The sequence below is a fragment of the Ranitomeya imitator genome, chromosome 4 (genome assembly GCF_032444005.1).
Source record: "Ranitomeya imitator isolate aRanImi1 chromosome 4, aRanImi1.pri, whole genome shotgun sequence".
Classification (NCBI taxonomy): domain Eukaryota; kingdom Metazoa; phylum Chordata; class Amphibia; order Anura; family Dendrobatidae; genus Ranitomeya; species Ranitomeya imitator.
Window position 1 is genome coordinate 18,772,180 of NC_091285.1, and position 26,031 is coordinate 18,798,210.

The 26,031-nt window shown below is 45.8% G+C and overlaps 2 protein-coding genes across 2 annotated transcripts in view; both read right to left on the bottom strand.

Moving 5' to 3' along the window:
- Window positions 1-814: 814 nt before the first annotated feature.
- On the bottom strand, window positions 815-11,960 carry SSBP1 (single stranded DNA binding protein 1). The gene is made up of 7 exons (XM_069763217.1): window positions 11,864-11,960; window positions 9,500-9,566; window positions 9,270-9,324; window positions 8,274-8,414; window positions 6,997-7,087; window positions 6,798-6,886; window positions 815-950 (listed from the first exon to the last, which is right to left on the bottom strand). The coding sequence occupies exons 2-7, from the start codon at window positions 9,521-9,523 to the stop codon at window positions 910-912; spliced, it is 441 nt and encodes a 146-aa protein (XP_069619318.1). The 5' UTR covers window positions 9,524-9,566; window positions 11,864-11,960; the 3' UTR covers window positions 815-909.
- A 1,502-nt stretch (window positions 11,961-13,462) lies between these two features.
- Window positions 13,463-26,031, bottom strand: part of WEE2 (WEE2 oocyte meiosis inhibiting kinase) — a 65,873-nt gene continuing 53,304 nt past the window's right edge. The window contains exons 2-12 of the mRNA XM_069761942.1: window positions 20,226-20,563; window positions 19,947-20,140; window positions 19,534-19,567; window positions 18,111-18,283; window positions 17,598-17,719; window positions 16,898-17,044; window positions 16,536-16,631; window positions 16,363-16,448; window positions 15,042-15,212; window positions 14,562-14,704; window positions 13,463-13,789 (exon numbers count right to left, since the gene is read on the bottom strand). Of these exons, the coding sequence (XP_069618043.1) occupies window positions 13,636-13,789; window positions 14,562-14,704; window positions 15,042-15,212; window positions 16,363-16,448; window positions 16,536-16,631; window positions 16,898-17,044; window positions 17,598-17,719; window positions 18,111-18,283; window positions 19,534-19,567; window positions 19,947-20,140; window positions 20,226-20,555 (1,650 nt within the window). The 5' untranslated portion in view covers window positions 20,556-20,563 and the 3' untranslated portion in view covers window positions 13,463-13,635. The remainder of the gene's footprint in view (window positions 13,790-14,561; window positions 14,705-15,041; window positions 15,213-16,362; window positions 16,449-16,535; window positions 16,632-16,897; window positions 17,045-17,597; window positions 17,720-18,110; window positions 18,284-19,533; window positions 19,568-19,946; window positions 20,141-20,225; window positions 20,564-26,031) is intronic.

The window sequence follows — 26,031 nt, forward strand, 5'->3', positions numbered from 1 at the left end:
GGCTGCAGCGGTCACATGAAGTTCCTACCAGAAGAGAAAGCAAGGAGACCAACAGAGAACATGGGCGGCTGTACAGAAGAATGTCAGGAGCCCCTTATCTTAAGATCACCCACCATAGGTCCATAGTTAAAAAATAAAAACCAGTGGACTACCCCTTTAAAGAAGGCAGTCTGGCAGCTCTCACTTTCCCATTAGGAGGCGAACGGAGCGGATGACATCACAAATGCCGAATGTGGTACTCCCGTCTCAGCGAGGAAGTGAGCAGAAGCAGACAACCCCTTTAAGTCCCATGTGCCTGTGTCAGATTTCACTGCTGCTCTTGGATTATGTTCATGAATCAGGTGGCTCAGGATGTGCAACATGACAGTTTGGTAGCGGACTACAGCGCAGGGAGGATGTAGGAAACGTGTGGCTCCCTCCATGCGTGTAAGGACTTCCGAAAACCGCAGAACTCTCATAGAAGTGAATGGAAAGCTGCGCATGCGGGAACCCCTCTGTTTCCAGCGGCGCGCGATGGAGACCCATTCTGGAAATACTAGGTAGGACGTGCAATTATCTGTCATAGATGTCCCCCAAGGAGGCGGGCACAGCAGCACAGGAGGCGCACAGCAGGAGCACAGGAGGGGCACGCGACACAGCAGCACAGGAGGCGCACAGCACCACAGGAGGCGGCGCACAGCACCACAGGAGGCGGCGCACAGCACCACAGGAGGCGGCGCACAGCACCACAGGACGCGGCGCACAGCACCACAGGAGGCGGCGCACAGCACCACAGGAGGCGCACAGCAGGCGCACAGCAGCACAGGAGGCGCACTTCTTAGAAAATCTTTTATTTCTTAGGAATTTACTAAGAAAAATACACCATCCTAATAACTATATACACGGCGCCCCCCGGAAGACAAGGCAATATCAAAGCCGGTCACGCATGTCGCTCAGGAAAATGATGTTGTCTGTAAGAGAAGAAGCGAAAAGGTGAAATTATTACCGATGTAAAGTATAAAAACTGAGACTCAGCTTTCCCAGACCCCTGAACAACCAATCGACCCAAATAAAAATGTTTAACAGTAAAAATGTTTCCAATTGTTTGGGAAAGCTGGGTGATTACCAACATGGCTTCCACAACTGTTTCCACCCAGCTTTTCAAACTCCTGCGTGGCAAACCAGTCATATACAGCTTGTGTTGCCACTTCTGTGCATAGGACATGTTATGGAGTCTGGGAAAGCTGGGTGATGACCAATATTACAACTCCCATGAGGCAGTCACTCAGCATTCCTAAAAGTCAAATCAACTTAGACAATAAGAAAAAAATATACCCACAAACCTTGTGCTTCTATCCAGTCTGGATTTAGGAAAAGCTGGATAAAAAAAACAATGTGGCTGCCATTGTGGACTTAAAAAGGGATGTTATTCAGCTTTCCCAAGCCCGAGAGCTTGCCTAAAAGATTTGCTATTCTGTAGTCTTGGAAAGTTTGGTTATAACTACTATGGAGACCATGACAACTCTTAACTCAGCTTTCTCAGACTCCTGAAAGTCAAATCAGTCAGAAAAAGTAGAGATTTACACTGTGTTTTCATCTCTTTGCATATCATCTACTGGGGCAGAGTTTGGAGAAGTTGGGTGATGACCAATTTGTACAGCTTACATATGGGATGCCACCCAGCTTTTCCAAATCTCCGAACAGACAAACAATGATGGCCCCTCTGCTTCCATCTCTGCATAGGATTTGCTCTTTTGGAGCCTGGGAAAGCTGGGTGACGACTGATATGGAATCCATTACTGCGGTCACAAATGATCACTAAGCTTTCCGTAAATCCTGAATGTAAACATATCGTAAATTCACATTTCTTTGCAATCCCTGGCCCCATCAGTTGACATTCAGCTTTCCAAAGCAACTGAATGGCAAAATCAGCTGAAATAATATGTGGTAATGCCCTTTCCATAAAATATTCTGCTATGGAGTCTGGAAAAGCTGGGTGAATACCTTAAAAAGGCCACACTGAAAATGACCCAGAAACAACCAATGAAATGCTTGTCAGAGTATGCTGGGAGTTGTAGTCTCCTTCAGGTCCAAGACCTTTCACCACTCGTCATCCAGTTTATCTGGCCCGGCTCGCTCTCAGCCCCCAGCTGCTAATTATCCTGTCAGCATTTGTCACAGCCGGACCCGGAGAGTTATCATAAAAGCAGATAATATTTTCTCTGCTGCATTAAGCTGATGTTTAGTGAACAGAACGTCCTGAGGAGCCGAAAGCGAGGCGGATCCAAATCCTGCACGACACGTCCGCCCGGTAATACATCAATAATGATCAAACGCTAAAGAGATTATATATAGATGCAATCTACATAAACAGCAGCGTCACAATACTGCTCCTGCACTGTCCTCCAGAGCTGCACTCACTATTCTGCTGGTGCAGTCACTGTGTACATACATTACATTACTGATCCTGAGTTACATCCTGTATTATACTCCAGAGCTGCACTCACTATTCTGCTGGTGCAGTCACTGTGTACACACATTACTGATCCTGAGGTACATCCTGTATTATACCCCAGAGCTGCACTCACTATTCTGCTGGTGCAGTCACTGTGTACATACATTACATTACTGATCCTGAGTTACATCCTGTATTATACCCCAGAGCTGCACTCACTATTCTGCTGGTGCAGTCACTGTGTACATACATTACATTACTGATCCTGAGTTACATCCTGTATTATACTCCAGAGCTGCACTCACTATTCTGCTGGTGCAGTCACTGTGTACATACATTACATTACTGATCCTGAGGTACATCCTGTATTATACCCCAGAGCTGCACTCACTATTCTGCTGGAGCAGTCACTGTGAACATACATTACATTACTGATCCGGAGTTACATCCTGTATTATACCCCAGAGCTGCACTCACTATTCTGCTGGTGCGGTCACGGTGTACATACATTACATTACTGATCCTGAGTTACCTCCTGTATTATACTCCAGAGCTGCACTCAGTATTCTGCTGGTGCAATCACTGTGTACATACATTACATTACTGTTCCTGAGTTACATCCTGTATTATACCCCAGAGCTGCACTCACTATTCTGCTGGTGCAGTCACTGTGTACATACATTACTGTTCCTGAGTTACATCCTGTATTATACCCCAGAGCTGCACTCACTATTCTGCTGGTGCAGTCACTGTGTACACACATTACATTACTGATCCTGAGTTACCTCCTGTATTATACTCCAGAGCTGCACTCAGTATTCTGCTGGTGCAATCACTGTGTACATACATTACATTACTGTTCCTGAGTTACATCCTGTATTATACCCCAGAGCTGCACTCACTATTCTGCTGGTGCAGTCACTGTGTACATACATTACTGTTCCTGAGTTACATCCTGTATTATACCCCAGAGCTGCACTCACTATTCTGCTGGTGCAGTCACTGTGTACACACATTACATTACTGATCCCGAGTTACATCCTGTATTATACCCCAGAGCTGCACTCACTATTCTGCTGGTACAGTCACTGTGTACATACATTACATTACTGATCCTGAGTTACATCCTGTATTATACTCCAGAGCTGCACTCACTATTCTGCTGGTGCAATCACTGTGTTCATACATTACATTACTGATCCTGAGTTACATCCTGTATTATACCCCAGAGCTGTACTCACTATGCTGCTGGTGCAATCACTATGTACATACATTACATTACTGATCCTGAGTTACATCCTGTATTATACCCCAGAGCTGCACTCACTATTCTGCTGGTGCAGTCACTGTGTACACACATTACATTACTGATCCTGAGTTACATCCTGTATTATACCCCAGAGCTGCACTCACTATTCTGCTGGTGCAGTCACTGTGTACACACATTACATTACTGATCCTGAGTTACATCCTGTATTATACCCCAGAGCTGCACTCACTATTCTGCTGGTACAGTCACTGTGTACATACATTACATTACTGATCCTGAGTTACATCCTGTATTATACTCCAGAGCTGCACTCACTATTCTGCTGGTGCAATCACTGTGTACATACATTACATTACTGATCCTGAGTTACCTCCTGTATTATACTTCAGAGCTGCACTCAGTATTCTGCTGGTGCAATCACTGTGTACATACATTACATTACTGATCCTGAGTTACATCCTGTATTATACCCCAGAGCTGCACTCACTATTCTGCTGGTGCAGTCACTGTGTACATACATTACTGATCCTGAGTTACATCCTGTATTATACCCCAGAGCTGCACTCACTATTCTGCTGGTGCAGTCACTGTGAACATACATTACATTACTGATCCTGAGTTACATCCTGTATTATACCCCAGAGCTGCACTCACTATTCTGCTGGTGCAGTCACTGTGTACATACATTACATTACTGATCCTGAGTTACATCCTGTATTATACCCCAGAGCTGCACTCACTATTCTGCTGGTGCAGTCACTGTGTACATACATTACATTACTGATCCTGAGTTACATCCTGTATTATACCCCAGAGCTGCACTCACTATTCTGCTGGTGCAGTCACTGTGTACATACATTACATTACTGATCCTGAGTTACATCCTGTATTATACTCCAGAGCTGCACTCACTATTCTGCTGGTGCAGTCACTGTGTACATACATTACATTACTGATCCTGAGGTACATCCTGTATTATACCCCAGAGCTGCACTCACTATTCTGCTGGAGCAGTCACTGTGAACATACATTACATTACTGATCCGGAGTTACATCCTGTATTATACCCCAGAGCTGCACTCACTATTCTGCTGGTGCGGTCACGGTGTACATACATTACATTACTGATCCTGAGTTACCTCCTGTATTATACTCCAGAGCTGCACTCAGTATTCTGCTGGTGCAATCACTGTGTACATACATTACATTACTGTTCCTGAGTTACATCCTGTATTATACCCCAGAGCTGCACTCACTATTCTGCTGGTGCAGTCACTGTGTACATACATTACTGTTCCTGAGTTACATCCTGTATTATACCCCAGAGCTGCACTCACTATTCTGCTGGTGCAGTCACTGTGTACACACATTACATTACTGATCCCGAGTTACATCCTGTATTATACCCCAGAGCTGCACTCACTATTCTGCTGGTACAGTCACTGTGTACATACATTACATTACTGATCCTGAGTTACATCCTGTATTATACTCCAGAGCTGCACTCAGTATTCTGCTGGTGCAATCACTGTGTTCATACATTACATTACTGATCCTGAGTTACATCCTGTATTATACCCCAGAGCTGTACTCACTATGCTGCTGGTGCAGTCACTATGTACATACATTACATTACTGATCCTGAGTTACATCCTGTATTATACCCCAGAGCTGCACTCACTATTCTGCTGGTGCAGTCACTGTGTACACACATTACATTACTGATCCTGAGTTACATCCTGTATTATACCCCAGAGCTGCACTCACTATTCTGCTGGTACAGTCACTGTGTACATACATTACATTACTGATCCTGAGTTACATCCTGTATTATACTCCAGAGCTGCACTCACTATTTTGCTGGTGCAATCACTGTGTACATACATTACATTACTGATCCTGAGTTACCTCCTGTATTATACTTCAGAGCTGCACTCAGTATTCTGCTGGTGCAATCACTGTGTACATACATTACATTACTGATCCTGAGTTACATCCTGTATTATACCCCAGAGCTGCACTCACTATTCTGCTGGTGCAGTCACTATGTACATACATTACATTACTGATCCTGAGTTACATCCTGTATTATACCCCAGAGCTGCACTCACTATTCTGCTGGTGCAGTCACTGTGTACATACATTACTGATCCTGAGTTACATCCTGTATTATACCCCAGAGCTGCACTCACTATTCTGCTGGTGCAGTCACTGTGTACATACATTACTGATCCTGAGTTACATCCTGTATTATACCCCAGAGCTGCACTCACTATTCTGCTGGTGCAGTCACTGTGTACATACATTACATTACTGATCCTGAGTTACATCCTGTATTATACCCCAGAGCTGCACTCACTATTCTGCTGGTGCAGTCACTGTGTACATACATTACATTACTGATCCTGAGTTACATCCTGTATTATACTCCAGAGCTGCACTCACTATTCTGCTGGTGCAGTCACTATGTACATACATTACATTACTGATCCTGATTTACATCCTGTATTATCCTCCAGAGCTGCACTCGCTGTTCTTTTTCTATGACCTAACCCCAGCATACCAGTAGTGTCGGTGCCGCAGACCTCACATATTATAAACATACACAACTCTGCCTGTGGCCGCTGCTCCTCAGAATAGTAAGAAAGGGTCACACAGGGCACGAGGTGAACCGTTAGCCTGAAGGCCTGGGGCTGAAAGTGTTAAAATTGGGGGAACCTTTCATGTGGAGGCCTCAGGGAAGCAGTGGGGGAGGGGAGGTTACTGTAGGTGAACCTTCAACAGGTTTTTAACTCACAAAAGACAGAAGAAAACAAACAAACCGTCCTTCTGTGGTTTATTAATGCGCAAGATCCCCTGCTTCATAGACAGATAGGGGAAATCTTCAGGCCACCACTAGGGGGAGCTCACTGCATACAGATTTATTATTGAGTTCAATGGGAGCTGTGTGCGTCAGTGAGCTCCCCCTAGTGGAGGAGAAGGCTTAAAAATGGAATAATAATGGGCGGAGCTATACAAATTAAAGGGGTTGTCCACTACCCTTATATAACAGCGGCACCATTTCCCAGTCCAGGGGACAGGATTGTCACCCACCTGCTATGATGGTGGTGGCTTGTCTGCGGACATTGTTCTTGTCAACGTATTCACCGTAGTCGATTTTCCCTTCCACGTAGACGCGAGCCCTGAGGACGCAATAATCAATGGTTGGTGGAATTGTCACATAAGCAATTTCCCCTGTCTAGCCCATCAGCCAGCATGCTGGGACTTGTAGTGTTTTCCCAGTTCTTCTCACCCTTTCTTGATGTGCTGATACGCGACGTCTCGGAGTCCAGGACGGAAAACGGAGATCCGGTGCCAGGTCGTCTTCTGGTTGACGTCTCCCGCTGAGATAGAAAAAAAACCAAAAACGATAATTTGAGAAATTAAATCCCGCTCCGCCTGAATCTGCAGCAGGAGTAGACTGCGGTGCAGCTTCTGACCCAGCTAGGTGAGGTCCCAAATACCAAGGGGGTCACCGGAGGAAAGGCCAAGACCTCCATCAATCCATGGAAGTGACTGAACCAAAGACAAAAAAAATGGAGTAAAACAAAGATCACTGCTGCATGGGAAGAAATTAACATAAGTGTTCTATGTAACTGTAGTGCTTAGTATAGTTGGAGGAGACAACAGCACAGCCCCGACACGCGTTTCGCGTATGCTTTTTCAAGGAGAATATGACCTCATTGTAATCCCCCAAGTACAGGTACCACAAAATTCGCCGCATGAACAGTGTCATCCGCGCCATGACGCCGCGCATGTGTTGGGTAAACAAATCCAATGACGTGAGACACGCGCGCGTCCCTTTTAATGATGGCTGGGAATCGCCCAGCTGCCTCCATCTTTATGAAGTCCATTGAATGTGGCCATTTTAGATGTGACTGGGAATGTAAAGCCGTGCAGGAGGGGACGAGAGGGTACGAATATGCGAATACCAAAAAGAGTGCGTAAGATGATAAAGTGCAGAGTGCGCGTATAGCAGCATCGCAACATAAGGTGATCGGTATGCAAATTTGTTTTGTGTGCAAACGCCGATCTGAAAGGTCGCGGATCACACTGCTCATGCGGCACCTGTACCTGGGGGTATAAACAGAAGGCAGGACTGCAATGAGATCATATTCCCCTTGAAACGCGCGTCGGGGCTGTGGCTGGTAGGTGCACTCAGTCTCCTCCAACTACATGGCACTTTTATAAGCACCGTCACTTTAACTTAACTAGCTTTACTCATCATGCCGACTGTGCTGTGTGTTTAGGACATGTTCAGTCTACCCTCTTGTGTCCAATATGAGGAAATAATTGCAAAGATGGCGGTCGGAGCGCTCACCCGTATGTATTGGATTAGGACCGGATGTTGTTGTTTTTACCACCCTCTGTTTTTCTCAGTTTTTTGTGAGCTGCAGTACCGGCCGCAGCCACACAAACTGATCTGGCGCTGTTTCAAAAACACTGAAGTGGCTGTGGTGATCACTTTGATCAGTCCATTTTAAAGGGGTGGGGAAGGGGCTATAAAAAAAAATGGCCTTTTCTGCTCACTTGTCTGGAACACCTCGCTCTCGCCCGACCTCCATAGCTCATTCGTGGCCACCGAGAAGATGGTCACTGGGTTCTTGCCCTCGGCTTGTCTCATTACAGGGTCTTGGCCGACTCTCCCCAGTAACTGCACCCGATTCAGCGCTGAAACACAAACATTTATTAGTCTTTTTTTTAAATAAAAATTCTGTGACATTATGTGATGGCATCATTAACACATTAAAGGGGTTGTCCAGGATGGGTGGGGGTCCGATCAGCTGATCCCAAGCGCTATGGTCGCCGGATGTACAGAACAGCGCCGCACAACATATAGTGACCATTCTCAGGTACTGCAGCTCCAATCCTATTGATAACAATGGGAGCAGAGCTACAGTACCAAGAACGGTCATCAGCTAACAGCTGATCGGAGTGGGTGCCCAGTGTCGGACCCCCACCGATCTGATACTGGTGACCTATCCTAAGCAAGAAGTCATCAATCGTTTAATTATGGACTCCCCCCTGTAATACTGCGGAGAGGGACCTCTTCCCCTGCCTGGTTTCTTCTCTAGTGCCCGCCAGGTCATTACATGCAGGTAATACTGCTAAGAAAGGAAATAATGGAGGATGGGATGATTGGTAATGTGGGGGTCACTATTAATCAGGGGGAGTACCAAGAAGATTCATGGCAACACGAGTGTCACAGGAGGGGACCCCCAACTCAGAAAACCCCCCTATTGGCCAGAGGGAAAAGCTACTAAAGAAGAGGGCCTCAAGCACCCCCAATACGACCACGACTCCCCCACCGAGGCACTGCGCGGCCTCGACCCTGTATAACATGGGCAACCATATAACAAAGATGTCTCATTAGCGCAACTGCTCCATCTACAGGCTATACCGAGCAATTACACCCAGGAGCTGCAGGATCTTTTGGGCAGGAGAAGAATTGCTCACCCCCCATCCTGCCCTACAAATAAAAATAAAAAATACTAAAAATCCAAAGACCGAGAAAATCTTACTCACATCGTTCCAAAACCCCCGAGTCTGAGCTCTGAAACCGGACCGACTGCTGGAAAATCTGTAAAAAAAAAAACAAAACAGTAGGATTTACAAGGATCGACTGCTGCGTCCTCCTGACACTGGATTACCAGTAACATCGCAGCTTTCAAGTCTTTTTGATGCAGAAAGCAGGAATCTGATTGGCTGCCGGTGACAACTACCCCCCTCCCCCTCCCCGACCTCTTTATACCCACCTGCGTGGCGACTCTGCGAAACATTTCGATTATTTGCCTTTTTGGCTTCTCGGGAAATATTTATCACCTGAAGAACAAAAATCTATATTATTTACATCATCTACAATCTGTGTCATGGCAGTTTTATTCATTTCATAAATCTGGAAACCATCAGCAAGCTGCAGCCGACAGATCTGTAAGTAATATAACGAGGCCTTTGTGTAGTATGTGAGCGAGCAGTGTGTCTAATTGTGTAGGAGAGAAAAGGTGATTTTTAAAAAAATTGTTTTAGGAAACCATCATCAGGAGGCTGTTGACAGATCTTGGTGATCAGTGTTACTGTAATGATGCCCAGGACCGGATAGAAGATGAATAAAATACTCCCATTACCAGGAGGACATCCGCGGTCTCCTCCTCCCGGACGTCTCTCAGAAGTCACTTTTGGAAGAAATCGGAGTCTATTAGTCTTATAAAAAAAAAAGTCAACAACAGCTTGCTGATGGTTTCCATTTTGGAAAAGGTTTGTTTTTCTATACTCAAACTGACAAGTCTTATGGGAGGAAGGGAGATGACGCTGCTCCTGACAACTCTAGGAAGCCTGGACGTATTGACTAATAAGTGAAGCAGGTGACACCCCCAGGGGACCCGGCAGCAGACAGACCCGGGGGACACGGCAGCAGACACCCCCGGGGGACACAGGCACGCAGCAGACATGGGCACAGCGACAGACAACCCCAGGGCACACAGGGACAGATACCCCCGGGGGACACGGGCACGGCAGCAGACAGACCCGGGGGACACAGGCACAGTGACAGATACCCCCAGGGGACACGGACACGGCAGCAGACACCCCCGGGAGACACAGGCACGGCAGCAGACATGGGCACAGCGACAGACAACCCCAGGGCACACAGGGACAGATACCCCCGGGGGACACGGGCACGGCAGCAGACAGACCCGGGGGACACAGGCACAGTGACAGATACCCCCAGGGGACACGGACACGGCAGCAGTCACCCCCGGGAGACACAGGCACAGCAGCAGACATGGGCACAGCAACAGACACCCCCAGGGGACACGGGCACAGGAACAGATACCCCAGAGGGACACGGGCACGGCAGCAGACACCCCCGGGAGACACAGGCACGGCAGCAGACATGGGCACAGCAACAGACAACCCCAGGGCACACAGGGACAGATACCCCCAGGGGACACGGACACGGCAGCAGACACCCCCGGGAGACACAGGCACAGCAGCAGACATGGGCACAGCAACAGACACCCCCAGGGGACACGGGCACAGGAACAGATACCCCAGAGGGACACGGGCACGGCAGCAGACACCCCCGGGAGACACAGGCACGGCAGCAGACATGGGCACAGCAACAGACAACCCCAGGGCACACAGGGACAGATACCCCCGGGGGACACGGGCACGGCAGCAGACAGACCCGGGGGACACAGGCACGGCAGCAGACATGGGCACAGTGACAGATACCCCCAGGGGACACGGGCACGGCAGCAGACACCCCCGGGAGACACAGGCACGGCAGCAGACATGGGCACAGCAACAGACACCCCCGGGGAACACGGGCACAGCGACAGACACCCTCGGGGGACACGGGCACAGAGACAGATACCCCAGAGGGACACGGGCACAGAGACAGATACCCCAGAGGGACACAGGCACGGCAGCAGACACCCCCGGGAAACACAGGCATGGCAGCAGACATGGGCACAGCAACAGACACCCCCGGGGGACACGGGCACAGCGACAGACACCCTCGGGGGACACGGGCACAGAGACAGATACCCCAGAGGGACACGGAAGCAGACACCCCTGGCAGACACAGGCATGGCAGCAGACACGGGCACAGCGAAAGACACCCCCGGGGGACACAGGCACAGCGACGGGCACAGGAACAGATACCCCGGAGGAACACGGGCACAGCAGCAGACACCCCCGGGAGGCACAGGCACGGCAGCAGACATGGGCACAGTGACAGACATCCCCGGGGGACACGGGCACAACACTTTATACCCCAGGGGCTACAGACACGACCACAGATGGGGCATACGATCGATGCCCGACTCTCCTGGGGGCTTTGGCCCAGCAGTGAGACCTCTGGGAGACACCTGACGATCCTGCGGGCACATTACCTGCCCTTAATGCTGGGAGTTTTGTAACTGGCGACTAAAAACCAAGCGGGTCTGGATTTCTCGGGACTATTGTTCCTCATCTCTCCACGGTGATCACATTATCCATGTACAGCCAATGTATGTAGATATCCAGGCTGCCTGCATCAACGTAGCACCAGAAGTCCCAGCCAGTGAGGCAGAACTGAGCTGTAAACCCATTATCCGGCCCCATTCATCATCACTCACCTCACCAGGGTCAGTGTCCCCTACACATGTGATCAGCAGCAGGGGGGAGACAGATTCTGTGACACACGTCCTCACTTCCGGCGCAGACAGATCACTTCCGCCCCACTTCCGGCAGCTTGATAATTCCCCGTTTCCGGTAGTTCTGTGTGTTTCATTTCTTGTGAAAACGTAACCAATTGTTGACACAAATTTTGAACCGATGTGGCAGAGAAATAACCGGCCGCAATTATGCGTTTCTGTAAGTATAATTAGATATTTTTTTCCCCGTTTTGGCTCTCGTTCTGCTGCAATTACAGACGTGATCACCAGGTGGCGCCCCTACCACTTTCTTTTAGCTGACTGCTTTACTATGTGAAATTCCTCGAGTCGCCGGCAGATGGCGATCCTTCCACGGGGTTATTTACACCCGCAGGGGAAGAAAAACTCCTTGATGGCCGGCAGGTGGCGCTTTATATTCAGCTTTAGGAAGTTTCTGCCCCCTATAGGGGATCACTGGGGAGTTGATGTGAATGTGGCCCCTAATGATGACTGAAGGCCTTAATAAATAAACCAGGGACATCTTATAGGGAGTCCATAGAAGGCGCTGTGTCCATGTGGCGGTATTATGGCTGTTTTTTTTTTTTTTTGGGGGGGGGGGGTTTGCACCTATTGCAGTTAACACCACCTTATATATAACCAAACGCCGATCCCATAGAGTGTGGTCCTCTACCGATAGGTCACATCCTGTAACAATCAGGCCAGAGATGCCATTTGAGACTAGGCTTCAATAACCGCCTCACTATGGTGTCTACATTGGTTTTCCATTGGTTATCATTGATTTTATCTGGTCTAAACTTGTTTCCTTTAAGATAACACACAGCTGCCATTTTTCCCCATTTTGAGTAAAATGGGAAATAAAGCATCATAATCAGGGCTGGATTGGTGAAATAAGATGCCAGAAAATCATCTTGGTAACTATAGACTCCTACACAAAGAGTCCCACTGATCCTGTATCGGTAAAAAAAAAAACTTCAGTCCATTTGTCATGTAGGGGAGTCTAAATAAAATAGTACTAATAAATATTGAATCCATGTATTTGTGCACTGTCACCACTAGAGGGAGCTCTGCTTTATTGAATGTATGCATTAGCTCCCTCTAGTGGTGGCTGTATATTTGACCGACATTAATTCCATAAAGCAGAGCTCCCCCTAGTGGTGGCTGTAGGAAGCCTGAATGTTATTTTATAGTTCATGACAGCAATATACAAGGGATTTGGACTCTGGATCAGGGACTTTAGAGGGAGGGAATAATTTATAGCATTACTCCTAGCTGTTTCCAGTTGTGGTGCTCCCACTTGGCTGTGGAAAGGTGCTGCGCTCCGAGTATGATGCTGATATATTGGGTGGAAGAATACGCTACCACAACCCAAGTGTAGGGACTAACTATATGCAGCCTAAAAGATTGGGATGCCATTCCAGTACTTACACTGCCGCTGCCCCCACCACAGTTCTATTTATAATTTATTCATAGTCATGGAAAATTGGTAGAATAAAAAAAAAAAAAAACAAAGTTAAAATTTTATTTAAAATTAGACATTATAAAGTTAAAAACAATCCAGTTCTATAGAGGGAATGGTGCACGGGTCAGAGGAAGCCATATTGGCCGTCAGAGGAGACATTTATAAAAGCAGGCAGGTCTGGTCCAATGTATAGGCTGAAGAGAGTCAATTTTTCTTATTAACTGACAAAATGTTGGCACAGACGTTGTGGAGCCATGCTGGTATTTGCAGTTCTTCACTTATAGCCGCCACAAGTGAAACTTAATGATCGGGTGTTCTTGCCCCCCACTAATCTCTTCCTGCTTTTGCACATGAAGTCGGACCTGGAGGGGAGGTCTGTGCACTCATCCTTTCCTGAATTTTGGGCCTGTTTGGCAGCTTGAAGTTCCCTGTTGAAAAAATAAAAATAAATGACATTTCCAGCTTTTGTTTCTCTTGTGGGTGAGACAAGCTGCCATGATGTCTCCCTTACACCAGAGACATGAGGGATTCCTTCCCCCCCTGTCTATACAGCACATGCTCAGATGGAGCAGCCTGAAAGACATACAGCTGTGCAGTGTAGCTGTGAATCCAGCACTGGAGGCCATTATACAGCAGTACTGAGCAGTGTAGCTCTGAATCTAGCACTGGGGCAAGATGAAACACCTACTAGAACAGTGTAGGCGTGAGGAATAATTATTTCTGGTTATTATACGCTTTGTTTCCTTCATTTTTCACCAGTTTTTCCCCCCTCTGCAGCCTCCATCTTCAGTTTGCCGTTGACTAAGCTATTGGGAATAGATTAGCTGTTCTTGTATCTCCCCATACACCGACATCAGATGTCGAGAAGCAGCACTAACATTCGGGACATTAGACAATAGTATTGAGCAACGTAGCTGTGAATCCAGCTTTGTAAGGCAGTACTGAACAGTGTAGCTGTGAAATCCGCACTGGAATGAGGTTAAACTACTGGAAAGCAGAGACCTTTGTGTATCTCAAGCAGCTGCAATCCAATCCCTCAGTGAGCTGGCCATCTTAATAAAAAACCTATGGAACGTCACTTAGCAAGAAGAACATACTCAACCCCAAAACTTACCTATTCCAGAAGTATATATCCAAAGTGAAGCTCCCCTAGATATCTGCCAAGAAACCCATAAAAGCAGTTTGGGAGCTGTCACCTACCTCTCCAGCATGGCAGTCTTAAACTTCTCTACATTGAGCTGTTTCTGGAGCAGAGCCGCCTTTCCTAGAGATCGCCTCAGGACAGGGTGCTTTACCAGAGCGGCTGCAGAGAGTCTGGCCGCAGGGTCCGGATGAATCAACGCCTGGAGGGGGGTAAATAGTATAGGATAAGATTAAGAAAAGCTGATGCAGGGTCAAAGTTTTTGATTAGGGTGACCCAAAAACTAATAAGTCACCTAGAGGCCTTTGATAGTATTGCCACACTCCAAATTTACTACATTTTCACTGCCTGCAGCCACCACTAGGGGGAGCTCCGCTGCATATAGATTTATATCGACCATTAGGCAGCAAGCTCCCTCTAGTGGTTATTATGAGCAAATCCCAGACCCCAACTGTAAACCTAAGCCAATGGAGAGAGTCAGGGCAGACATCACCAACGAGACCTGCGCATGTTTCGCCTGAATTTACCAAGTGCCATACCTTAAGCAGGTCAAGAAAAGCAGGAGAGAGCAGCTGCGGGATCTCAGGCAGGTTGCCCTTTCTGATGTAGTGCCAGCTGTCATCATTGCATGGAAGAGGACTCGCACCAGCTGCCTCAGTGATGGTGAGGCCAAGAGCAAAGAGGTCAGCCTTGGGGAGGTGGCTGTAATCCTGGAAGAAAAAAAAAATAATGTCTGGAAAGTCCCATATGCATGAGCCGCCTTGGAAGAAATCTGGGCCGCAGACTTGTCCTTAAAGGGGAAATCAAGCAATTGTGCCAACGATACACAACACATGGGTAGTTAACCCTTGATCAGACCACCCATGAGATCCAAGACCACCATTGATTTACAGAATGAATAGCCATACATCCCTTTGTCACAGTTTAAAGATTTCCAATGTATCTTACATAAGTAGTGTCTAAGCTTTGATGGCTGTGTAGAGCCCCCACGGTTCTAGATATTGGTGGTGGTCCATGACCACATTTCCTCGAGTGACAACCAAGGGTTGGTGACCTAATGAGTCAGAAGCCCAGGTGGCATATGGATGCTCTCCAATCAACCACACACACACACACACTTTACTCCCAGTCTTGTCCTGGTGGTATGGCCCAAGAGTCATAGCAGGCATCCTTGTCTCTATGTGGTGTCATTATGCCTAGTGATCCAAGTCAAGAACGTGTGTGTGTGTGTGTGTGTGTGGAGGTCATGATCAATATCCCTGGTGGTCTATGGCTGCAAAGGGGTCTGGTTAACATCAATATTCTGGTAGCCTAGCCCCGAAAAGGACAGTTTGTTATTAATCAATGCCACTCTCCCTGGTAGTTTAGTGCCAGAGGGTCAAATTCTGCGTCCTTGGTGGTTTAGGGTAGAAAAGGGGGTGGTGGGGGAGGCAATGACTATGCCTGGCGAGAAAAGTCAAGAAAGGGGTTGAATGTCTTTATACTTGGTGGTCTAGGCCTGGAAAGGAGGTGGTTGGGGAAGGCTATATCCCTGGAGGCCTAGGCCAAGAAAGTGAGCCAGTCTGCATACCTGGTGGTCTACAGGAAGCTAACCAAACCTAATGACTCCTGTTATGCATCACTTACCACATACCCTGAACTCTAAGGGCTGTGTTCAACTTCCAGTTACTCATCCTGCCCAATACAGCCATCCGTGCAGGGAGGCAAGAGGTGCAGGGCACCATTTGGGCAAACAGCATCGACTCAGGCAGGTTATTGGACAGACTGGTCAGTTATCAGCTGGGTCACAATTCAACCATTTTTGGATCTCCACATAGAAGCTCACAATTCTGACCACATAAGCACAGATTTTGCACTTGCCTCCTGTAGGACCTCATTGGCCAGGAATCTGCTGTCTCCTTCCTCCACTTGTGGATTTGTAATGGAAGTGACATGACCAAGGTCCCCTGAAACCAAGACAAGAAGGTAAGATTACTCCAAACCAAGAGACCTTTCCTAGACCAATGAGGACAACCTTCAGCCATGATACACACCGATCTTATACAGGATGCTGGTGGAGGAAGTCTCATCTTCGCCATCACTTTCCTCCTGACGCACTTCCGTCAGCTTCCGACAGATGAAAATATTACCTGGGACAAGGACAGTAGTGAATGGATTATGGCCAAGACTTGCTTTATATCTGACCTTAAAGGGGTTAAGGCTGGGGAAACAGCTGCTTTCAACCAAAACAGCACCATCCCTGCCAACACGTTGTGTGTGGTACTGCAGCTCAGCTCTATTCAAGTCAATAGGCTCAAGTTGCAGTTTGACACATCCAAGTGTGGCTCTTTCTAGAAAAAAAAAATTGTAATCCTGGACAACCCATAAATGTTGTGCAAGATGAGCAGGGACCAACTTGGCTTGATGTCCATGTGCACCAGGCCCGTGCTGTGGATGTACTTCAGACCCATGGACACCTGCAGAAGGATCTCCTTCAGCTCTTGCTCCTTCACCAGCTGTCCAATCTTCATGTTCTCCATGATCAGATCCTGCAGGCTCCCACCTGATGCCGACATGATAGGAAAGAATGAAAAAGTTGAAAAAAAAAAAAAAAAGCGTTGATGGTCAACCATCAGCATTGGAGGACTAAGCTGAGAAATAGGAAGTTATTGACTATATATTCTATAATTGTAGTAAAAATATATTTATTTCCTTGTCCTCAGGGAGTTTCTTGAACCGTGATCACATGTTCTGTATTCTGGAATAACCAGTAGATTTTATTATATAGTGGAAATGAGGTTATCTATGAAGCCCATCCGCAGGTTAGGCTTCATAGGAGGATGGCCAAAAGGTCAGGGATGGGAGCCCTTGATAGGCCCCCAACTGCAATGACAACCCATTGGCACCCCACCTGATTACAGAAGCACACATGTATAAAGGCAAGATGGACAGTGACATTAAAGTGGTGAAACGTCAGTGATCAGAGCCATCTCCGGTCACTGTCGATACCGGCTTACAACCTGTTAGTAACTGCTGCGCATGGCGACAACTCCATGCGCCCAATATTGGGCTCATGTGCTCCATCTGGGAAAGGGATGAGGAGTCCCTGGCCTTACCATTGCAGTATTCATTCTGTATAATCATGTGATCATCTTCAGCCCAGGCAGAGTAATATCGTACGACATGTGGGTGATGGCCCAGCACCGCGTGGGCGTAGACCTCACGTAATGCCAGCTGCCTGTGTACAGAAAAAGAACATTGTCTCGTATGCAAACAGTTCCAATGGCCAGTTTAACCCTGCTGTTGTCTTTGGTCAAAAACGACCGACCTTGAACTTCAATATTCTTTAAAATATTCAAGATTCGGCTCTGAAACCCGTGGCCGACCGACCCATCCTCATTTAAGTCAATCACCCACAAGTTTCACAACCGCATCTTGAACACCCCAAAAAATACCAAAGTTCAAAATAGGTCTCCCCAGACCGAAAACAGCAGGGTTAAAACCTTCTAGTGATGCCACCGTATGGTACCCCCATGCTCAGGAGTTGAACCAAGAAGAATCCTTTAGAGGTGGCAGAGGAAAAGTAAACCCATAGGGCACACGGCAACACAGAAGTTCAGATTACTCACTCATTTGTGGATCCCGCTACCGGTTTCTTCGATCGCTTTATGGCGTAGACGCAACCGTCCAGCCTCTTCACACACTTGTAAACTGCGCCAAACTCTCCTGCCCCAATCTTCTCAATCTCTAGGAATTCAGTCTTGTATCGGGACACCATGTTTGATTCACGCAACACAAACCTCTGGGGAATAAAAAAAAAAAATTTGAGAAACCCAGTAGCAGCCGTGTAAGTATTTAACTATTCCGCTATGAACGGGAGACTTATGGAAAAATGTGAGATCTAGACTGGAAATCTCCCAGGCCTGGTCAAAGCACCCAAGACCACTTACAATCTAAAAATTCTGGAAGGCATTTGTGTCCTGGCTTCTTGGGGGGAAAGGCTCAGTGAATGACACATGGAAAGGAATAGTCTTAACAGGGCATGTTAAAGTCCAAACTCACTCCACTAATCTCCAGGATGTGGACCTTCTAATTTTCGCATAAGTGTATAGCTCAACGTTACAAAGCATCTCTTGTGCTGGAGGACCTGGCACACTTAGACAACCCATTGATTTGAATGGGTACTGTGTAATTCCCAATTTCCCCTATGGTGGCGCTGTGGGAACATGGAAGTTCTAGGAGGACTCGTTACAGACAATCTGATCACTTGGGTTTCTGTCATAGGAACACAGGAGTTCAGGTTGAGAGACCTGAGGTTGGTCCGTTAAATATTATTGATTATTGATGGCAGACTTCATTTGCCTCTCCGGAAAAAAGGGGGACAAACTTTTGTATGGATAAATGGACAATCTCCCTAACTAGTTCACAAGATTTTAGGTTTTGCTGCAATAATGCTTTTTGGTGGACAATTCAATAAACCACTACATTTTTATAAGAAATATCATGACATTTTCTTTAGAGTACCACTTCTGGTAAAGAGTCCTGAATAATTACCGTAAATATACGAAAAAAGTATTTTTAACATCCGTACATGGAGGTTTCAATTTAGCCTAAGTCAGATGACTGAGGGTATGTGCACACGTTCAGGTTTTTTTGCGTTTTTTTTTTTTCATTTTTTTCCATGATAAAAACGCGTTACAAACTGCAGACATATGCATCCTATCATTTAGAATGCATTCTGCAATTTTTGTGCACGTGTTTTTTTCCCAAAAAAAGCATTGCGGTAAAAAAAGCATCATGTTCATTAATTTTGCGGATTTTCTGTGGTTTTCCCGCTATTCTATGCATGCGCAAAAAAGCGCGCAGATTTCTGGCAGAAGTGTCCGGTTTTGGTCAGGAAATTTCTGCTAGAAAATCCTGACGTATGCACATACCCTGAGACCTGCATGAATGATCAAATATCTAGTGGATATCAAGGAGTAGCAAAATACAAAGACCATGCTAATTGGTTCAAGATATTTTTTAGAATGATTTTTTTTTAATGTCACAGACCTTAGAAGGAAATCTGGCTGAAGTTTCACCCTCTCTATTTTAGTGGTGGATCATTGCGAAGGGAGAGAGGAAAGAAAAAAAATACAAAATTAGGCTTCATGGCTGGGTTACATCAATATCACCTATGAACTTCAGAAATAGCGAGTGTTTATCAGACTTTACCACGCTCAATATCAGGATCGCCTCTGCAACTGACCCCAGAGGAACATGAAAACCCCATCATATTAGGCAGATACAAAGATTGTAGGGAGCAAGATGCCCAATACTTCAATCATTGATATCAGTGGAGGGGAGGAGTGCGTTCCTATGAATAAAGGCAACTGCAGTACCCAAACTAATGACCCCAGCAGGATCACATCCCTCAAAAGCCATAGCTCACTCGGGAGGACCACATGTAAAGGATATTTGGTCACCTGTTCGAATCCGCCTTCCTCTTCCCATTTGAGTTCAGTTGCATCTGTTGATACGTTTCAGGAGTGAAAGGGTTAATATTGACCAGCGCCCGATCTTCTGGTTCGGCACCAGTACAGGCTGCAAACCTTAAAAGCTGATGCCCCCTATAGGACATCCGTGTGCCGGGAGATGGGAGGTTCCTGTACAGCAAACTCTGAGGGTAGAGGGTAAAAATAATAGTTAGGCCTCGGATCTTTAATTATTGTAGCAGCCAGAAGTTGTAGGTGGGTTCTTCATACCATTGGGGTGTAGGGCGTATCGCAGAGTTTTAGCTTCTTCCATGTGCTACAGTGGAGGGGGGTCCCGGGATATTCCCCTTCAGAATACAGGGTGGATGGAGGAGAGAGGTCACTATCAGGACTGACTTCCGGGTATGGAGAGAACCCCCTTTCATTCCTCTGGGGGGTGACGGGAAAAGGGCTGTTATGGGTTCTCCACATCAGGTTTCCATGAGGTTCTTGTGGACGTGCACAGTCTTTCACATGCTCTTGGCTCACATCGTCATTTTCCTCACCGCTGGAGAAGTCCAACTTCTGCACAATTCCAGATTCGTGTGACATTGTGCGCATTATCAGACCTGCGAATGACAGATTATTGACCCCAGAATATGACAAGTACATACTTGTCAACTGTAGTGGAACAGAATACCCCCCCATAAAAACCCATCAAGAAATCAGGGAAGCTGGCATTGTCCAGGTCCGAAAAAATTTACGAACGCATACTCCACAAGACTTATCCTTTCCCAAATGCTAGAAGTTGGCAAGTATGCTCATCTGCTGCTATGCTCGGATGTGCTAGATGTTTCGCCAGTTCCCTCTCTGGAATCAAACACTGACTCTTCATTACGAGTGGTCCCCATAATAGGCACAGAAAGTACCATTGATAGATCACATAAGTGGGTTTTTTGCCACTACCTCACCAGGTCAGAAGTAATTGGAGAGCCTACGGCCTCTCATACGTGGTGGTCATTTAACACACTCCCGGTTTTAGCTTATGACCAGGTACAGGGTGAAAATTTTCCATAACTATAGCAGAAATCCTCCCTCTATTCACCCCCAGAAATTAGAACACAAGACTGGCGCATGGACTCAGATTCTAGGAAGGTGGGGGCAAACAAGTGTCAAGTCCTCTATAAGGCGAGAAAGGTTGCGGTGGAACCTGCAGCCCCAGAAGAAGCCCACTACCTCGGTGTGCTCCCCCTGGAGTCATTAGAGCTCAAGTTCAAAAAACATGTACATTATCTTCGAGATGTAGGTTACTCCCTAAACGTACAGCATATTTGTACCTTTTGTGATGTGACCCTTCTATTAAGCCAACAGGCATCATGAAAGCATAGCACCATATACTTAACAACTCCAGCTTACCAGCTACTCCCATCCTCCGCTGGGTTCAAAAAAAAAAGTTTAAAAAAGACTGAAGTAATCCTGGACCCCTGTTATATAAGGTGCTGCTGTGATCCTCCCAACACCTGGCAATCAGTTCCTACTCCTACCAGTAACTGGACAAAACTCCCTCTTAACCTCTTCCTTACTGGACGTCTGCTATTAATTGAGTATAAGGGTATGTGCACACGCTGCGGTTGTTGCTGCGTTTCCGCAGCGGTTTCCCATGAGTTTACAGTATAATGTAAACCTATGGGAACTGAAAACTGCAGTGCACATGCTGTGGGAAAAAACGTGCGGAAACACAGCGGTTTACATTCCACAGCATGTCAATTCTTTGTGCGGATTCCGCTGCGGGTTTACACCTGCTCCAATAGAAAACTGCAGGTGTAAACCCGCAGCAGAAACCGCGGTAAATCCACAGTAAAAACCGCAGCGGTTTTGGACTGCGGTTTTTCCAAATCCGCTGCGGCAAAATCCGCATTCATCTCAGATACGTGTGCACATATCCTAAGATAAAAGGTGTGATCCCGCACACAGTCTTTTTGGTGAGTTTTTAGAGCAGAAACTGAGCGGAAACTTTCCAAATCCTACCCAAAAATTCAAAACTCTCCAAAAACTTGGAGGCTCTGTTCAGTTTCATCTCTGAAAACTCTGCATAGAGACTTGTGTTATGTTCATGCAGAGCTGAGGTTTTTTTTGCTGAGTTTTCGGAGCAGACTCTCCAACAATAGGTGCACACAACATATTTTCAACTCAGGCGAAACCGCTAAGTTTTATAACAGAAGACGCTTCAGGAAACTTTGCCGTTTGTTTTTCCTTTTGTTTAGTTTTTATTCAATCAATTTCCCAAGGAAAACGCCCGAAGAATGATCTGGTCACTTATTTCAACTACTTGCCATTTTTTTCTTTAGAAATCTGAAGCCATTAAAAGACGTTCAAAAGATGCTAAAAAAAACGTATGCACAGCAAATTGTTTCTAGGGGGTTATTTTTCAGGCGCTTGAAAAAGACGTTGCATGCAAGTACCCCAACTCTATAATCAAAACGCATGGTTTTCGAACTCCTCAGACACTTTTTTGCTCCCAAAACTCAGAAAAAAAAACCCTCATGCACAATAGATAGCTGAACGATGAGTCTGTCTCTCCTCACTCCTCTGTATACAGCAGCACACTCTTGGCTGAGCACTCCTGTGTTCTCTATAAGGCTATGTTCACACTTTGCGGATTTTGCTGCGGAACCGCAGCGGATTTGACCACTATGAGCCTATGGGAAACACAAAACGCTGTGCACATGCTGCGGAAAAAAACGCGCAGAAACGCAGCGGATTACATTCCGCAGCATGTCACTTCTTTTCTGCGGATTTTCACCTGCTCCAATAGGAAACTGCAGATGAAAATCCGCAGAAGAAACCGCAGTAAAAACCGCGATAAATCCGCAGTAAAAACCGTGACGGGTTTTCACTGCGGATTTTGGAATTCTGCTGCGGAAAAATCCGCAGTGGAATCCGCAAAGTGTGAACTTAGCCTAAGAGCGCCGCTTCCAGACTCCACGATAGTGATTTTTCTCGCCAAGAACAAAAGGATTAGCAGTAAAAAAATCAAACATGGCGGATTCTTATCTACGCCGATATTACCTGTTGGGAGTAGTGATGAGCGACTGTACTCGGATAAGCTGGTATCTGAGCATGCTCGTCATGCTTGAAAGATATGCTCGAGTTGCTACGGCTGTTTGACAGCTGCTACGCATGCGCAATGATTGACTAACAAACAGGTAAGCCCTGCATGTGTAGGGGCTGTCGAACAGCCGCGACAACGCAAGCTTATTTTTCAAGCATGTCGAAATGCTCGCTTCGCTCTCGAGCATGCTCGGATAACAGCTTATCAGCAGTTGGGAGGTGTCCATGCACATTAGACTGTCAGCTGACATTGACGGGTTCAGCCAACATTTGTCTAAGGCCGGGGTCACACTTACGAGTGCAATGCGAAAAACTCACGCGAGTCTCTTGTCTCAATACCCGGCAGTGCCGCCGGAACTCGGGACCGAAGCGTTCAGCTGCATAGAAATACATTCAGCTGAAAAGTCCGGTCCCAAGTGCCGGCGGCAGTGCCGGGTGTTGATGCGTAAGTTTCTCGCATTGCACTGGCAAGTGTGACCCCGGCCTAATGTGAATGGTGGCGTTAAAAATTAATATGTGAGTAGACCCTAACGTATGTTTTGAAGATGGCAACGTTTTGAATGACTCCATCCATTATTCCTTATAATGTACTGAAAAACAAAAAATAAATTCAAGTAGGATGAAACGGTGATGAAAATGGAATTTCCTTTTTTTTTTTTTTTTTTTGCTGTAATTTAATTTAATTTTTTGTTATTACTTACCTGTTATAACATGATTCTCCCATTTAGTAAAATTACAGAACTTTATTGGGTAAGTTCACACTAGGCGTTTTTTCCAGTATGTTTTCCTTGTTTTTTCTTACATTTTTCACAGTGTTTTTGTGCCTTTTTTTTTCTGCAGAGGTTTTGGCATGCTAGATTTGTCTCTTGTGCATGCTGATAAAGTTTAGTGTTGAAAAAAAAAGTACTAATCTATAGAATCAGGTTTTGGCACAAAAAAAGAAAACTCGGCAAAATCTGATACCTGCGTTTTTGGTGCATTTTTTCACCACCCTTTCAAGTCTATGGGGGAAAAATGCTGAAAGAAGTGACCAAAAAAATACCATGCAAAGCACAAAATACTGATGACAAAAAAAAAACCAACAAGTTTTGTGCATGACATTTCTGAAATCTCATAGGCTTTGCTGGTGCTATAAAAAGCAGCTGAAAATTAGCATTAAAAAAAAGCATTTAAAAAAATGCAGCAAAAACGCCCAGTGTGAACTTGGCCTTAATCTTGTTTTATATTTTAGTGGTTATAAAAATTTTTTGGAAAAAACAAACCCATTTTAGCTTGTGTTGCCTTTATTTGCAATTTTTTTGTCACTTTTTGGTCGATGGAGCTGTGGGAGGCCTTGTTTTTTTTCCGTAGCGAGCTGATGTTTTTATTGATACCATTTTGGGGTACATAAGACACGTTGATCGGTTTTTATTGCTTTTCTTAAGAATGTGTGACCGGCCCCCAAAATAAATGGCAATTCCAACATTGCGATTTTCTTTTCCTCTCTTTTCATTAGTTTAACTTTCTAATTCATATTGTCTGATCCTTATCTCACCAATATCACTTGTTCATCTGCCAGAAGACCCCCATAAACACTAAATAGTCAGAAGAACTTTTAACTAATGTGAATGAGGGCCTTAAGGGCCTATTTGATAAATTTGAACAACTGTACCTGAAACTTCTCATGGGAGGTGAGATCTTTTATATATGAGGGTTCCTGAACTAAGTGCCAGACCTCAGAGCAGATTGACTAGACCAGTTCCTGACCACAGTTAGTTGTGACAGAACGACCATCAATTATTATTGAAGTAGTGAGAGTCTTACATAACCTAATCTTCACACCTGGAAAAAGATTCCATTGTAGTTATATGACTGGGCCCTTTTGGTCCTCCAGGGTCGGTTACAGATGCGATCCCAATCTTGAGGTCAGTGCATTCCATTTAATTGCTGCCCCTAGTAGTAAAGTCACATATATACCAGATTTTCGTACGGGCCATAGGAGATATTGGTATGACACAACCATAAAGTCTAAGGCCGGCGTCACACACAGCGTAAAACAATACGGTCCGTATATTACGGCCGTAATACGCTGAAAAGTCCCGAAAAAAGTGGTCCGTAGCTCCTCCGTAGGCAGGGTGTGTCAGCGTTTTTTGCGCATGGCATCCTCCGTATGTAATCCGTATGGCATCCGTACTGCGTGGTTTTCTCGCAGGCTAGCAAAACCAACATACCGCTATAGAAGTGATCCATGTGTCCCAAAAAGAAAAGAAAATATATATATACTGTCTATATATATATATATATATATATATATATATATATATATATATATATATATATATATATGTCAGTAGACACATATATTAGAGAGAAAAGCCGGTAATTCAGTGCGGTGTACAGTAAAATCACACTGACAGCTTACAGTCCAATAGGTAGAATAAATGTGTACACATAGAATAGGTATATATATATATACAGTGGGGCAAAAAAGTATTTAGTCAGTCAGCAATAGTGAAAGTTCCACCACTTAAAAAGATGAGAGGCGTCTGTAATTTACATCATAGGTAGACCTCAACTATGGGAGACAAACTGAGAAAAAAAAATCCATAAAATCACATTGTCTGTTTTTTTATCATTTTATTTGCATATTATGGTGGAAAATAAGTATTTGGTCAGAAACAAACAATCAAGATTTCTGGCTCTCACAGACCTGTAACTTCTTCTTTAAGAGTCTCCTGTTTCCTCCACTCATTACCTGTAGTAATGGCACCTGTTTAAACTTGTTATCAGTATAAAAAGACACCTGTGCACACCCTCAAACAGTCTGACTCCAAACTCCACTATGGTGAAGACCAAAGAGCTGTCAAAGGACACCAGAAACAAAATTGTAGCCCTGCACCAGGCTGGGAAGACTGAATCTGCAATAGCCAACCAGCTTGGAGTGAAGAAATCAACAGTGGGAGCAATAATTAGAAAATGGAAGACATACAAGACCACTGATAATCTC

Bases quoted from the DNA above. Each gene is read 5' to 3' on its own strand.
- SSBP1 (XM_069763217.1), bottom strand. From the start codon at position 9,523: ATGTTTCGCAGAGTCGCCACGCAG. The intron at 8,415-9,269 runs GTGAGTAAGATT...TTTGTGTTTCAG, and splicing joins CTCGGGGGTTTTGGAACGAT to CGCTGAATCGGGTGCAGTTA. The intron at 6,887-6,996 runs GTGAGAAGAACT...TTGCGTCCTCAG, and splicing joins TATCAGCACATCAAGAAAGG to GGCTCGCGTCTACGTGGAAG.